Raw genomic sequence first — 16,217 nt, 5'->3', positions numbered from 1 at the left:
ACTGATGCACTGTCGTGTAAGCGGCTGCCACAGGCCAGACACCAGCAGGCCCAGCTCTGGGCTCCCTGCCTCAGGGAAAGGGAGGTGGCCCAATGGGGTGGCTCAGAGCGGGACTGGGGGCAGCAACTGACCTTTTCAATGTTGAGAGCCTTCATTTGAAGGATTAAATCTTCAACAGGCCTCCGGGTGATTTCTGGAGGAGGAAACTGATCGAAATCACCAAAAACCGCAGATGAATACAGCCTGAGCAGAGAGAAACCGGGAAAATAAACACAAAACTCACACCAAAAACCACAGATGAATACACACTGGGCAGAGAGAAACCAGGACAACAAACGCAAAACTCAGCCACGGCCACTGAGACTGGATCCCGACCTGACACCAGGCACAGTGCTTCACCTCTTCCTGCCTCGTTCTCCTCACCTGTGAAATGCAGCTCAAATTGCTGCTGCCTCGTAGGGAATTGGTGAAAATTAATTAGATATTATTCCACGGGCTGGGTGTGGTGGCCCACGCCTGCAATCCCAGCCCTTTGGAAGGCTGGGGTGGATGGACCACTTGAGGTTAGGAGTTCGAGACCAGCCTGGCCAACATGGGGAAATCCCATCTCTACTAAAAATACAAAAATTAGCCAGGCATGGTGGCATGCACCTGTAGTCCCAGCTACTCGGCAGGCTGAGGCAGGAGAATCACTTGAACCCAGGAGGCGAAGGCTGCGGTGAGCCAGATGGCACCACTGTACTCCAGCCTGGGCAAAAGAGCGAGACCCCATCTCAAAACCAAAAAAAAAGGTATTTTTCCTTGTAGAGTACTTAAAACAGGGGATGGTGCATAGCACTCTACACTTTAACAACAGTTACTTCTTACTGGTTTTCTTTGTAAATTTTCTAAATTTTCTACTTTTGTAATTAACATGTAGCCCTGACAAAAGGAACAGCAATAAAGCTATTTATTACATACACGCGCATACACGCGCGCACACACACACACAAATTACAGCACATGGATTAGGAGAAAATATTTGTCAATGACACACATCTGACTAGGATCTAATATCCAGGTTATACAAAGAACTTTTGTTTTTTTTTTTTTGAGACGGAGTCCCCCTCTGTCGCCCAGGCTAGAGTGCAGTGGCCGGATCTCAGCTCACTGCGAGCTCCGCCTCCCGGGTTTACGCCATTCTCCTGCCTCAGCCTCCCGAGTAGCTGGGACTACAGGTGCCCGCCACCTCGCCCGGCTAGATTTTTGTATTTTTTAGTAGAGACGGGGTTTCACCGTGTTAGCCAGGATGGTCTCGAGCTCCTGACCTTGTGATCCACCCGTCTCGGCCTCCCAAAGTGCTGGGATTACAGGCTTGAGCCACCGCGCCCGGCCTTTTTTTTTTTTTTTTGAGACAAAGTCTTGCTCTGTCGCCCAAGCTGGAGTGCAGGGGTGTGATCTTGGCTCACTGCAACCTCTGCCTCCCAGGTTCAAGTGATTCTCTTGCCTCAGCCTCCCAAGTAGCTGGGATTACAAGTGCATGCCACCATGCCCAGCTAATTTTTGTATTTTTAGTAGAGACAGGGTTTCACTACGTTGGCCAGGGTGGTCTTGAACTCCTGATCTTGGCCCGGGTGATCTGCCCGTCTTGGCCTCCCAAAGTGCTAGGAGCCACAGTGCCTGACCTAAAGAACTCTTACAGATCAACAACAAAAGGACAAATAACCTAATTAAAAAATGAGTGAAAGGTCTGAATAGGCAGTTCCCTAGGAAGATGCATGAAGGGCCAGTAAGCATATGAAAAGAGGCCGGCCGGGCGCGGTGGCTCAAGCCTGTAATCCCAGCACTTTGGGAGGCCGAGACAGGCGGATCACGAGGTCAGGAGATCGAGACCATCCTGGCTAACACGGTGAAACCCCGTCTCTACTAAAAAAAAAATACAAAAAACTAGCCGAGTGAGGTGGCGGGCGCCTGCAGTCCCAGCTACTCGGGAGGCTGAGGCAGGAGAATGGCGTAAAACCCGGGGGCGGACCTTGCAGTGAGCTGAGATCCGGCCACTGCACTCCAGCCTGGGCGATAAAGTGAGACTCTGTCTCAAAAAAAAAAAAAAAAAGAAAAGAGGCCATCATTAGGGAAACAAACCAAAGCCACAATGTGTGCCACTTCACACCCACTAGGAGAGCTAGGCTCAAAAATACTGCAGCTTTCGTATAAATAACAGTGGGGGTGGGGGAGGTCGGGGCACATGTTCTCAGGACCTCGGCAGGGCTGTGTGACAGGACATAGTCACACAATAAAACAAAACAAAACAAAACAAAACACCTGAAGCCAGGCACAGTGCCACGTGCCTCTACTCCCAGCTACGTGGCAAGCTGAGGCAGAAAGAATGCTTGAGTCCAGAAGGCAGAGGCTGCAGTGAGCTATACTTGTGCCACTGAACTCCAGCCTGAGCAACAGAGGGAGACCTTGTCTCTCAGAAAAAACCCCAGCAAAACAAAAATATTAAAAATAAGTGTTGGGCCGGGCGCGGTGGCTCAAGCCTGTAATCCCAGCACTTTGGGAGGCCGAGACGGGCGGATCATGAGGTCAGGAGATCGAGACCATCCTGGCTAACACGGTGAAACCCCATCTCTACTAAAAATACAAAAACTAGCCGGGCGAAGTGGCGGGCGCCTGTAGTCCCAGCTACTCGGGAGGCTGAGGCAGGAGAATGGCGTGAACCCGGGAGGCGGAGCTTGCAGTGAGCTGAGATCCGGCCACTGCACTCCAGTCCGGGCGACAGAGCGAGACTCCGCCTCAAAAAAATAAAAAAATAAAAAAATAAGTGTTGGTGCTGGCCAGGTGCGGTGGTTCATGCCTATAATCCCAGCACTTTGGGAGGCCGAGGCAGGTGTTTGTGACCAACCTGGCCAACATGGTGAAACCCTGTCTCTACCAAAAATCTAAAAATTGGCCAGGCACCATGGCTCACGCCTGTAATCCCAGCACTTTGGGAGGCTGAGGCAGGTGGATCACCTGAGGTCAGGAGTTCGAGACCAGCCTGGCCAATAGGGTAAAATCCCATCTCTACTAAAAAGACAAAAACTAGCTGCCCGTGGTGGTAGGTACCTGTAATCTCAGCTACTTGGGAGGCTGGGGAAGGAGAATTGCTGGAACCCTGGAGGTGGAGGTTGCAGTGAGCTGAGATTGAGCCATTGTACTCTAGCCCAGGCTGACAACAGCGAGACTCAGTCTCAAAAACAAAACAGGCCGGGCGCGGTGGCTCAAGCCTGTAATCCCAGCACTTTGGGAGGCCGAGATGGGCGGATCACGAGGTCAGGAGATCGAGACCATCCTGGCTAATACGGTGAAACCCCGTCTCTACTAAAAATACAAAAACTAGCCGGGCGAGGTGGCGGGCGCCTGTAGTCCCAGCTACTCGGGAGGCTGAGGCAGGAGAATGGTGGGAACTCGGGAGGCGGAGCTTGCAGTGAGCTGAGATCCGGCCACTGCACTCCAGTCCGGGCGACAGACCGAGACTCCGCCTCAAAAAACAAACAAACAAAAAAAAACAAAACAAAACAAACAAACCAAAAAATTGTATGGACATGGTGATGCATGCCTATCACTCCAGCTACTTGGGAGGCTGAAGCAGGAGAACTGCTTGAACCCGGGAGGCGGAGGTGGCAGTGAGCTGAGATTGCACCACTGCACTCCAGCCTGGGTGACAGAGCAAGACTCCATCTCAAAAAAAAATAAAAAAGTGTTGGTGAGGATGTGAAGAAACTGAAACCCTCATTCACTGCTGGTAGGCATGTAAAATGGGGCAGCTGCTGTGGAAAACAGTTTGGTGGTTCCTCGGTAAGTTAAACCCAGTTACCGTACGGCACAGCGGTTCTCTTAGGTTCCACTGCAAGAGCAATGAAAACGGAGTCAAGCACATCCTTGTACCTGAGTGTTCAGAGCAGCACTATCCACAATAGCCACGAGGTGAAAACAACCAAACGTCCACCAGCTGATGAACCGGCAAACAAAGCTTGGCACATCCATATGGTGCGATATCACTCAGCCATGGCCAGGAGCGGGGTGCTGACACCGGCCACCCATGGTGAGCCTCGAAAACTTACCATGCTGAGCGGCAGAGGCCAGACACAAGGGGCGACACCCTGTATGACTTTATTGCATTTATCTGAACTGTCCTCAACAGGCACATCCCTAGAGACACAAACTAGTGGACTGGTGCTTGCCACAGGCTGGGGCGGGGAAGAATGGGGGGTGACCGCAATGGCCACGGGGTTTCCTTTTGGGGTGATGTGAAGTTCTGACATTGATTGTGGTGATGGTGGCAGAACTCTGTGACTGTCCTAAAAACTCCTGGATTGTACGCTTTAAAATTATGCACTTTATGGTATGTGAATTATATCCTGATCAAGCTGTTAACAAAACAAACAGCACTCAAGAGCTGGCCCTGATCTCAGCAGCAGAATAAAGAAACAGTGGGCCGGGCACGGTGGCTCACGCCTGTAATCCCAGCACTTTGGGAGGCCAAGATGGGCGGATCACGAGGTCAGGAGATCGAGACCATCCTGGCTAACACGGTGAAACCCCGTCTCTACTAAAAATACAAAAAACTAGCCGGGCGAGGTGGCGGGCGCCTGTAGTCCCAGCTACTCCGGAGGCTGAGGCAGGAGAATGGCGTAAAGCCGGGAGGCGGAGCTTGTAGTGAGCTGAGATCCGGCCACTGCACTCCAGCCCGGGTGACAGAGCAAGACTCCGTCTCAACAAAAAATAAAAATAAAAAATAAAAATAAAAAAATTAGCCGGGCGCCTGTAGTCCCAGCTACTCGGGAGGCTGAGGCAGGAGAATGGCGTGAACCCGGCAGGTGGAGCTTGCAGTGAGCTGAGATTGCGCTACTGCACTCCAGCCTGGGCGAGAGAGAGAGACTCCGTCTTGAAAAAAAAAGAAAGAGTGCAAGTAGGCCGGGCGCGGTGGCTCACGTCTGGAATCCCAACACTTTGGGAGGCTGAGGCGGGTGCATCACCTGAGGTCAGGAGTTCAAGACCAGTCTGGCCAACATGCTGAACCCTTGTCTCTACTAAAAATACAAAAACTTAAATAAATAAATAAAATTAAAATACAAAAATTAGCTGGGAGTGGTGGCACGCACCTGTAGTCCCAGCTACTCAAGAGGCTGAGGCAGGAGAATTGCTTGAACCTAGGAGGTGGAGGTTGCAGTGAGCCGCGATCGCGCCATTGCACTCCAGTCTGGGTGACGAGTGAAACTTCATCTCAAAAAAAAGAAAAAAAAAAAAAGAAATACTGTGAATATCTGAAAGCCAGCAATAGGGCTGGGGAGCACCCCAAAGTCACAAGGGCCCGGCAGGACATGGGACGCACTACAGATGGAGGTGGGGTCAGTGTCCTTCCCTTGTTCCTCAGTGGCTATTGGCAAGGCGGCACCAACGTCCCTGAGGAGGAGCCTGGGTAACCCACCTGTAGCAGTGGCCGGGCTCTGTCCGTCCTGCTCTGCCCGCTCGCTGGTCAGCTGATGCCTGGGAGACCCAGGTGACACGGAAGGAGGATACGCCGGTGACGCGGTCGTAGTAACGCTTCTTGACCTTCCCACAGTCCACCACGTACTTGATGCCAGGGATGGTAAGAGACGTCTCGGCAACGTTGGTGGCCACAACACACAACCGAGCCCCCTCCGGTGGAGGCTTAAAGACCTAGGATTCAGGGAGGGGATGGCAGGAAAACACCAGAATCAGGAAAGAAATCATAGAATGGAGGTCCAAGGACAAAGCCAGCCAGGCTAGTGTGCTGGAGAGGTAGCAAGGACAAGGCATCCCATCTGGGACCCAGTGCCTTGCAGGAGTGTTCCCTGTTCTCCAAAACTACCTCAATATTCCTCAAAACTCTGGGGATGCTGGGCAAACAGCAGATGGAGAGGACCAAGGGCTTGACTAACCTCACTGCAATGTCCTTAAAAGTGCCCCAAAAGCTGGGCACCGGCCCAGCACGGTTACCTGTGCTTGCTTTTCTGGGGCCAGCAGAGAGTACAGCGGGAGCACGTGGAGTGGGAGGGAGGCGTCCGGCTGCTCACCTGGAGGGAAAGCAGAGGTTACTGGCACCCGGGCTGGGACAGATGTTCACAGGCAGGAGCCAACCACAGCTGCCCTGCACCCGTAGGCTGCTCCACCAGAGCTCCTTTCTTTGCCCTGCTGAGGTGGCTCCCCTTGGGACCAGCCAGGCCAAACCTGGGGGGACTGCTGAGAGGTTCCCAGGGGCTCTCTAGTCTCTACTGCCCTGAGCCGGATCTGAACCCCTGCTGTGCTGCACAATCTCCTCCTCCAAACCCCTGGCATGGATCCTGGGGGCCTGACTCTGCTCCCCGTGTCCTGGCAGCACTGTGGTAGGCTCAGGCTGAGCCAGTACTGGGGTACCCTCTGCTGCCCCACTCAGCCCCTGGCTGGGCACAGCAGGGCACTGGGTCCATCTGCATTCGGGGGCCCCTGCGAGCACACGGAGCTGGGCAACACTCTGGGGCCCTGGAGACCTGCACCTGTCAGCAAAGGGGTTGGCAGGCCCCATTACATTCAGCATGGCAAATGTTCCAGGCCTCCTCGTGCCGAAGCGGGGCTAGGAACACACCTCCATCTTGCCCGCCATCCCCCAAGTCCAGATCGAGGTCGGAGTCCAAGGCCCCCTCTTCCTCGTCCACTTCTGCCTCCCTGTCCTCATCGCCTTCACCTGCCGGCAACACCGAGTAATGATCCAAGTTGATCTGGGGCAGCACCTACGGCGAACACATAGACACCCAGGCTGCAGGGACCCTGGGTGTGAGGATGAGGCATGTGCAGGAAGACAGGTGCCCTCATGTGGAAGACCCGGTCCACACCCACGGGTCGTGTGACCCGGGGCAGGCCACATAACTATCTCTTCCTGTCTGAGTTTCCCCACCTAAACAATGGGGACTATCACAGACCTTGTCTCTCAGGCTGGTGGGAGGGTTGTGTGAACACATGTGAAGAACTTGGATCACTGCCTAACACATCAGTAGTGCAACAGGCAAGTTGGAGGCGGCTGAGTGCTTACGCTACTGTCACGGACCACAAGACTCACGGTGCCTTCATGCAGAGGCTAGAGGAAAGCACCTCCCAGCCCAGCCATCCCAGTGTAGCTGGGAGTACAGGCATGCATCACCATGCCTGGCTAATTTTGTATTTTTAGTAGAGACAGGGTTTCGCCATGTTGGTCAAGTTGGACTTGAACTCCTGACCTCAGGTGATCTGAAATCTCCCAAAGTGCTGGGATTACAGGCATAGCCACCATGCCTGGCCTTCTTTTCCTTTTCAGAGACAGAGTCTCACTCTGTTGCCCAGGCTGGAGTGCAGTGGGGCCACCACGGCTCACTGCAGCCTTGACCTCCTGGGCTCAGATGGTTCTCCTGCCTCAGCCTCTGAGCAGCTAGGCCCACAGGCATGTGCCACCACACTGGATTAATTCTAAAAATTTTTTTGTAGAGACAGGGTCTCACCATGTTGCCCAGGCTGGTCTCAAACTCTAGGCCTTAAACCATCCTCCCACCTTGGCCTCCCAAAGTGCTGGAATTACAGGCATGAGCCACTGTGCCCGACCGGGAACTGGATTTTTAATTTCATTTTATTCCAATTACACTTAAACCTAAGCAGCCACATGGGGCTGGTGGCTGCTATCCTGGACAACGCAGCCTTACTCTTCAGGAGTCCCTGCCAGCCCCCCAGGTACCTCGGTCCGCGCCTTCTTGGCCCTGGCCCGCGACTTCTTAAACTTCCGCATTTCCTCCGCTGAGTCTTTCTGATCATCATCCTTTTCTGGAAAAGGGGCAGGTTGGAGAGAAAGGCATGTGTGGCCCGCATGGTTGCTAGCACACTGCTCTTTGTTGTTCAAGGCACGGCCATTTATTCGGGGGTGAGGTGGAGGACGGCAAAGGTGCTGATGCTCCCAGAGGGAAGCTCAGAGGCGGGAGCTGCACCCCAGCCAGGGAGTGTGAGGCCAAGCCCAGCTGCTCAGGGCAGAGCGCGGGTCGGGGCGTCCTCTTTACCTTGTGGCCGGGCTCTGGAGGGTGGGAAAGCCTTCCTGAGCCTGCGGCACAGCGCGTGCACCTCAGCCTGCCCGGTCAGGAACACCAGGATGCCGCCTGCGGAAAGAACGGGCCCCTCTGTTATCCATCAGTCACTCACAAACATTTGCTTAGCAATGGGCACCTGCCAGGCCCTGCTCTGAGAGGTGAGGCTCCAGTGATAATGCGGGAGGCAGCACCCCCAGACTGAAGGAGCTGTTGCCAGGGAGTTCAACAAACACAGCGACCACACAGCCCAGCAGCGCCACTCGCAGGCACAGACCCAAAAGCCCTGAGACACATGCTCAAGTGAAAACCTGTACACCACACTTGTGACAGTGCCGTGGCTGCCCTGAGACCCGAGGCTGCAGGAAGGCTCATTGCCCAAGCTTCCGCCTAGCCTCCCACCAGCCCCAGTCTCCCAGAGAATGGATGGGAGCCCCGAGAGGCTGTAAGCAGAGCAAGGACAGAGTATCATGAAGCGGTGACCTCAGCTTCCTTGAAGGAGGAGTTCAAGCTTGGTGGGAAGCACCCCCAGGCTCCTTGCCTCCCTAACATGAAGAAAGTCAGCCTTGGGCCCGCATTTGGCACACAAGAGTCTCTGATTAGGCTGGGCGCGGTGGCTCACGCCTGTAATTCCAGCACTTTGGGAGGCTGAGGCAGGCAGATCACCTGAGGTCAGGAGTTCGAGGCCAGCCTGGCCAACATGATGAAACCCCATCTCTACTAAAATACAAAAAATTAGCCGGGCGTGGCAGTGTGCACCTGTAATCCCAACTACTTGGGAGGCTGAGGCAGGAGAATCGCTTGAACCCAGGAGGCGGAGGTTGCAGTGTGCCGAGATCCGCCACTGCACTCCCGCCTGGGCAACAAAAGTAAAACTCTGTCTCAAAAAAAAGTCTCTGGCTAGAAGTGATCACAATCTATTCACACAGAAAGGTCACGTCCACTTCAGTAACATGAGGTGAGTAACGGAGTGGGTGTGATGGGGACAAGGCAGAACTGTGAAGGGTATCCGTGACTCTCGAGGGGATGTGCCTGTTCCCCTGCAGTGTCTATGGTCACCTGCCAGCACCGGCCTGGGCCCTGTGGGTTTTTCTGCTTATCAGATGGGGACAGATGGCAAACTCCACCATCGGGTAGCTGCTGAAGCCTCATAGTATTTTGAGTGGAATAAGGCAGGACATGTGTTGTGAACACTCTGGAGTAAGTGAGGAAGCCGAGGCCTAGCAGGGACAAGGGACTTTTCTGAGCCACTCAGAGATGGGCCCTCCCACACTTGTGCCTTCAGCGAGGGTTTAGGAAGGGCGGCTCCTTTCCCCTGACCTGGCCAGGGCCTCACCTGCGGGCAGCATCCGGTGGATCTTGCAAATCTTCCGGAAGCACTCGCCGCTGTAGTCTTCCAGTGGTGTCCGCTTGTTGAAATGCACAGTCACTGGGAACTGCCTGGATTCCACCTGTGGGGCGCCCAGGAAGGCGCGGTGGGGGGCGAGCTTCGGCCCAGGGCTGCCTTCCCTTTCCCCATCACTCTGAATCAAGGTTTCCAACACCCCCTCCAAGCTGCTGTCAATCCCCCACGTGACCAAGTGAGGTCTCTCAGGAGGCTCCCGACACCAGGGCGTCCTTGTGCCGTCCAAGCTCACAGAGCACCTGGGACCCTGTGTTACCTTGATGACCGGGGGCGGCTTGGTGAAGAGCCGCGGGTTCTGGGTGAAGTCCTCCACACGCAGCGTGGCCGACATGATGAGCAGCTTGAGTGGCAGGTTCCTCTGCGGGAGGACAGGCTTGGTGACTGCGGCCCCAAGACTACAGGTGGGTCTGAAGCCTGGGAAATCGGCATGAGGGTGCCCTGCTGCCCCCCCGTTTCCAGCCCCCACCCTCTGCCCCTTTCTGGATGCCAAAGGCTCCTTGGAGAAAGTGTGTCAGTAGCGGGACCTGCTGCTCCCAGGGCGGTGGCTTGTTCCAGGGTGTCTTTCAGAGTCAGGCTTTGATGGTGGAATATGAGGCAAGTGGGCTGAGACTGGGGCCCACCCAACCCAGCTCCCACCTGACTCACCGGGTGTCTGTTCTGGGGGCTCAGGGAGGAGCTGCCTGATTCTCGGAGGTCTGTGGGGGTGGGAGGGAGCTCCCTGGTCCCCAGGCCACTCAGCAATGCCTGATGGCCTCATGGTGAGCTCTGCTTCAAGCCCTTGCTGCCTCTGCTGCTAGGAAACCCCAAACCCAGAGGCTAAGGAGTGGCCAGAGCACCTCTGTGGGAGGCATGGCACCCAGCACAGGCCCCTCTCTTGTCCCACAGTGACCGTTCCTCTCTGCCCTACCCCCGTGCCTTCCTGACTCCACCTCACCCTTGCTGCTTGGCTGCTCTAGACTCCCTAATGACACAAACCAAGACCACAGTGAGATATCACTTTCCACCCACAGGGATGTCTAGAATAATAAAAATGGAAAATGACAAGTGTTGGCAGGATGTGGAGAAGCTGGAAGCTCTGACACGGCTGGTGGGGAAGTACCATGGAACTCTGCAGCCACTGTGGGAAATCATTTGCAAATGGTTACACACAGAGTGACCATGGTCCAGCTTCTTGGGAGGCTGAGGCAAAAGGATTCCTTAAACCCAGAAGGTCGGGGTTGCAGTGAGCTGTGACTGCACCACTGCGCTCCAGCCTCGGTGACAATGAGACCCTGCCTCAAAAAAAAAAAACAAAACAAAAACCACCACCACAAAAAACCGTAAAAGGCACAGGGTTTCTTTTTGTTTCTGTTTTTCAGATGAAGGCTTGCTCTCTCACCCAGGCTGGAGTGCAGTGGCGCGATCTCGGCTCACTGTAAGCTCTACCCGCTAGGATTAAGTGATTCTCCTGCCTCAGCCTCCCGAGTAGCTGGGATTACAGGCGCCCGCCACCAGGCCTAATTTTTGTGTTTTTAGTAGAGACAGGGTTTCACCATGTTCGCCAGGCTGATCTCAAACGCCTGACCTCAAGTGATCCAGCCACCTCAGCCTCCCAAAGTGCTGGGATTACAGGCGTGAGCCACCGCGCCCGGCCTAGGGTTTCTTTTGGGATTGATGAGTGATGAAACGTAAAACTGTGGTGATGGCTGCACACTCTGTGAATGGACTAAAAACCATTGAATTGTACATCTGAATGGATGAATGATATGAAACGTGAATTACAGCCCAATAAAGCTTGTTACCAAAAGAAAAAAGGCACCGGACAGATGCCTGCCTCAGGACCTTTGCATTGCTCTCCTCCAGTCAGACTTCTCCTCGCTCTGCAACGCACACTGCTCGCTCCCTCCCTCACTCAGTCCTCCACTCAAGCTCAGAGGTCACCTTTCGGGTGAAACCCTCACTAGCCCCACATCCTCCCTCCACTGCCCCCGGTTTTGTCCTTCACTGGCTTACATCCTCTGAGTCTGCGTCCTGCCTGCCACCCTTGCTGAAGTGGAAGCCCCAGGAGGGCAGGAACTGTTAGAACAAGATGGTGTCTTGGTCACTGTCGATTATCAGGGCCTTGAACGTGGCCAGGCTCGTGGCACATGTGGAGAGCAGGCCTCTCTCCTGGCCGGGAGGGTGGGACAGGCCTACTGCATGGAGCCCAGCCCCAGGGTGGCACCTTTCACTCAGCAGGCCCGTGTCAGGTTGGGGCAGGGAGATGGAGAAAGAGGCCCCGGGGAGCCCCTCTCAGAGTTCCGGGAGTCTGACCCTTGGCCGGGCAGGCCCATCCGCTCTGCTGATCCCAGAGGCCCAGAGGCCTCATCAACTGGCCCCATTGTGCCTGGCCAGGCATCAACATTTCACCTGAGCCTCTTGCTTTGGGTGCGGAGAAGGACACCAGTTTATGAGGCTGGTGCCGGAGCGGTGGGGAAGGGATCATACGGGGCTGTTCCAAGATTCACGGCCCTGGCACAGGGCCTAGACCTAGGCCCAAGAGGACCTTGTCCTTGGGGCACCTGCTCATGGCAGCAGCCCAGGGTACAACGGGGAACAAGTGAAGGGAGCCCAAGCCTCCGACAGAGCTGGGGGGGCCCAGGGCTCGGGGCTCCCCAGCACCTGCCTCCTGCGCTACCTTGGCCCGGAGAGTCACAATGCGGGACAGGAGACCGATGAGGATATCCGTGTACACGCTTCTCTCGTGGGCCTCGTCAATGATCACCACCTTGTACCGCAGCAGCAGGAAGTCCTGGGGGGAGGTCCAGGGGTGAGGCCTGCCCTCCTGGCCTAAGCCCCAAGGGCTGCTTCACGTCTCAGAACTCCCACTTGAAGAGACAGTGTGAGAGGAAAGGCAGCTGCTCTTCTTCAGAGGTGAGCTGCTCAACTCAGATGCCCGCAGGGCGAGAGGGCAGGTGGGAAATGGATATGAGATGGGGGGTGGGGCCGTGGGCAGTTGGACAGCAGGTGCCACACAGACAGGGGCCACCCAGACCCAAACTGCATCCACTGACACCCCAGTGGCCTCCAAGCCAGGAGGGCTGGAATCACCTTTGCCATCCCCCTGAGAGACTGACCCTGCCCAAGGGGATGTCACAGCCAGCACGGAGCACAGCTTCTTCACCACACAGCAGTCCCCCACCCGGGCCCTGCAGGCTCTCCAGACGTGCGTGCCATCCGCTTGATCAAATGGCCGGCTCCCTAGGAAGCGTGGGGCGCCTCCCCAAGGTCCAAGTGCGCTGATGGGAGGCAGCAGCTCGGGTTCCGATTTACAAACGGAAAGAACTTGAGACGCAGCTTCTGTGGCCAGGGACCATGAAGACGCACCCTTTCTCAAGCGCAAGGCCCAACGGCTCCCCTGTCTCCCAGCCTGAGGCTGGCACCCCACTCCGAGTCTGGTGCTGCCCCTCACCAAACGCAACTGGACTCGAAGCTCCCAAGAAGGGGCTGTGTCTGGGCCCACCACAGGGCAGAGCCTGCACACCACAGGCTTTCAGTACATCCTGGGCAAGGTGTGAACTCTGTGAGTCAGTTATAATAAAAATACAAGTTCACATTTCATGAGCACCATCTAGGTACGGGCCACTGTGCTAAGCTGTTAGCATGCATTCTACAACTTCCACTTCAAAATGATTCTCTGAGGAATGCACTAACATACTCATCAAGAAACTGAGCTTGGAGAGGTTCAGTAACTTCACCCAAAGTCACACAGCAGCACCATGGGAGTGCTATGCCTAGCACCCCGCCCCCATGCCCACTGGCCTTGCTCTGTGAGCCAGGATCTGCAACCAACCTTCTGGATTTCTTTGAGCAGCACACCATCTGTCATGAACTTGATTCTGGTCTCCTCTGTCACGTTTCCTTCATACCGGATCTGGTAGGAGACGACCCTGTGTGGGCAGAGTTCGGTTTAGGGCAGAGCCACGCCTGGCTGGGGCTGTCACCACGGGGCCACTACAAGGCAGGTCATGGAGCAGGCAGGCGGCTTGAGGGCAGGGCCCACCAGCACCCGAAACAAGACCCAGACATCTCCCCAGTCCACTCTCCCCCTCCAAAATCCTGCTTTCTGAAGGGAAGGGAAGGAGCTGTTGAGGGCAACTGAGGAGCCAGGCCCCAAACACCTTGGCCAGAGCCCTCCTCGGATGGCGACTACACCAGGAGACGCCGGGGAGACCTGCACATGGGCTGGAGTGTGTTCTGGAGACTACACAGACTTGGCAGCTGTCATGGGATACTGTAGCTGTGTGTGTTTCACAAAAAGTCCTTGTCTTAATTCAAAACTTAGCCTGGTGTGGTGGTGCGCACCTGCAGTCCCAGCTACTCAGGAGGCTAAGGTGGGAGAATTACTTGTGCCCAAGAGGTTGAGGCTGCAGTGAGCCAAGATGGCATCACTGCACTGCAGCCTGGACAACAGAGCCATCTCAAAAAAAAACAAAAAATGGCTCACGCCTGTAATCCCAGCACTTTGGGAGGCCGAGATGGGTGGATGAACTGAGGTCAGGAGTTCAAGACCAGCCTGGCCAATATGGTGAAACCCTGTCTCCACTAATCACAAAAATTAGCTGGGACCTGCAATTCCAGCTATTCGCGAGGCTGAGGCAGGAAAATTGTTTGAACCCTGGAGGCAAAGGTTGCAGTGAGCCAAGATCACACCAGTGAACTCTAGCCTAGGTGACAAAGCGAGACTCCATCTCAAAAAAAAAAAAAAATTAGTCCTTATCTCTCAGATCTGTACAGCAAAATATTGAGGATAAAGTATCTATGATTTGCTTCTAAACAGTGGTGGGGACGGGGGCCGGGAGGAGAGTACAGACCCAACAGGGTAGGGCAGGAGTTGACAATTATTATAACGAGGTCTTTGGTACCTGGGGGCTTATTATACTATCCTTTCTACTTATGCATATGCCCCCAATTTTTTTCTTGAGATGGGAGTCTCACTCTTGTTGCCCAGGCTAGAGTGCAATGGCGTGATCTCAGCTCACAGCAACCTCTGCCTCCCAGGTTCAAGCGATTCTTCTGCCTCAGCCTCCCGAATAGCTGGGATTACTGGTGTGCACCACCACATCTGGCTAATTTTTTTGTATTTTTAGTAGAGACAGGTTTTCTTCATGTTTGTCAGGCTAGCCACGAACTCCCAACCTCTGGTGATCTGCCCGCCAAGGCCTCCCAAAGTCCTGGGATTACAGGCATGAGCCACCATGCCCAGTTCTCACATTTTCATAATATTTAACAAGTTAAAAAGAGGATGAGGCAGTTTTTTCTAGACGCATGCTGACTATGCACAGAATTGTCCAGGAGGATGTGCAGGAGACGGGCAGTGGTGGCTGCTCCTGGGGAGGAGGCAGGGCACTGGGTGAGAAGGGGCCCCCAGTATTCCATCCCTGCCTTAGTGTCCTCCCAGCCTAACCGACAAAGACACCAAGTCCCCCGACTGGCGTGCTGACCTGGGGGCCGGTGGCTCTGTCCGGCCCACCCCCGACTGGCGTGCTGACCTGGGGGCCGGTGGCTCTGTCCGGCCCACCCCCGACTAGCGTGCTGACCTGGGGGCCGTGGCTCTGTCCAGCCCACCACCACATCCTGAGAGCCCAGGATAGGCCTGGCACACTAGATGCTGCCTAGTAACATCTGATGAGTGGGCAGATGAGGCAGGCTCTCACTCTGTGCCCTTTTGTGCCTTCTGGATTTTAGGCCATGTTGGACATGTTAGACACGGGCATCTGCATTATAAACACATGCTCCCAGCCATTGCAAAGCAAGTGCTGTATCTGCCCATTCAACGTGGCTTTCCAAAGAAAGTCCTATAGACTTACTGCCGGATTTTTTTTTCTTTTCTTTTTGAGATAGAATTTCACTCTTTTCGCCCATGCTGGGGTGCAATGATGCAATCTTGGCTCACGGCAACCTCTGCCTCCCAGGTTCAAGTCATTCTCCTGCCTCAACCTCCCGAGTAGCTGGGATTACAGGCATGTGCCACCATGCCTGGCTCATTTTGTATTTTCAGTAGAGACAGGGTTTCTCCATGTTGGTCAGGCTGGTCTCAAACTCCCGACCTCAGGTGATCTGCCCGCCTCGGCCTCCCAAAGTGCTGGGATTACAGGTGTGAGTCACCGCACTCTGCCAAGATTTTGTACTTTAGAACCTTGAGTTTTACATTAACCTGGCAATGCTAGGTACTAGCTCCGTGACTGCTTGCATCTGGCCCCCTGCTCTGTTCTCGAGCCCCTGGATGGGCCACTCTGCCCCTCTGCACACTGTGCAGGATGTAAGCCAAGGGCCTGCTTGAAGGCTGCCTGCTTGGGCAGGTCCTGGAAAGCTGTCTCCCACAATGATTCCCAGTGCTACATGCAGAGGTGACACTCCACCCAGCACCCTCAGCACAGACGCCGCTCACCTCCTCCTGGGCGTCCCTGGAGGTCTGGACCACCCCATCGCTCCCCCCAGGAAGTAGAGCCCTCACCGCTGGGACAGATTCATCTCCTTGGCCACTCGCTGGGACATGGCCACGGCGGCCACTCGGCGGGGCTCCGTGACACCGATGATGCTGTCTTCACTGGGGGAGGAAGAACATGGCCATCAACAGTGCGTGGCCCCACCTGCTCATCCCAAAGCCTCATGCAGTTCCACAGCAAGATTCGCCACACTGACCTGGTGCTCGCCCAGGGGCCATGGGAAACAAGGCCAGGTTGCACTACTTTTAACAGCAAAGGGAACAGCCCAAATGCCAACAA

The 16,217-nt window shown here is 55.0% G+C and overlaps 1 protein-coding gene across 3 annotated transcripts in view; it reads right to left on the bottom strand.

Annotated features, from left to right (window-relative positions):
• DHX37 (DEAH-box helicase 37) overlaps nucleotides 1-16,217 on the bottom strand; it is a 51,215-nt gene that overhangs the window by 14,000 nt on the left and 20,998 nt on the right. For all 3 annotated transcript variants that reach the window (XM_033220127.1, XM_033220128.1, XM_033220126.1), the window contains exons 6-16: nucleotides 15,947-16,039; nucleotides 13,283-13,379; nucleotides 12,128-12,241; nucleotides 9,728-9,829; nucleotides 9,403-9,517; nucleotides 8,043-8,138; nucleotides 7,727-7,812; nucleotides 6,611-6,755; nucleotides 5,986-6,062; nucleotides 5,453-5,685; nucleotides 132-243 (exon numbers count right to left, since the gene is read on the bottom strand). In XM_033220127.1, the coding sequence (XP_033076018.1) occupies nucleotides 132-243; nucleotides 5,453-5,685; nucleotides 5,986-6,062; nucleotides 6,611-6,755; nucleotides 7,727-7,812; nucleotides 8,043-8,138; nucleotides 9,403-9,517; nucleotides 9,728-9,829; nucleotides 12,128-12,241; nucleotides 13,283-13,379; nucleotides 15,947-16,039 (1,270 nt within the window). The remainder of the gene's footprint in view (nucleotides 1-131; nucleotides 244-5,452; nucleotides 5,686-5,985; nucleotides 6,063-6,610; nucleotides 6,756-7,726; nucleotides 7,813-8,042; nucleotides 8,139-9,402; nucleotides 9,518-9,727; nucleotides 9,830-12,127; nucleotides 12,242-13,282; nucleotides 13,380-15,946; nucleotides 16,040-16,217) is intronic.

This window comes from Trachypithecus francoisi, unplaced genomic scaffold, assembly GCF_009764315.1.
Source record: "Trachypithecus francoisi isolate TF-2019V2 unplaced genomic scaffold, Tfra_2.0 Lachesis_group11, whole genome shotgun sequence".
NCBI classification, from domain to species: domain Eukaryota; kingdom Metazoa; phylum Chordata; class Mammalia; order Primates; family Cercopithecidae; genus Trachypithecus; species Trachypithecus francoisi.
The sequence above is the reverse complement of the archived record's forward strand: the minus strand, read 5'-3'. Positions and strand labels throughout refer to the sequence as shown.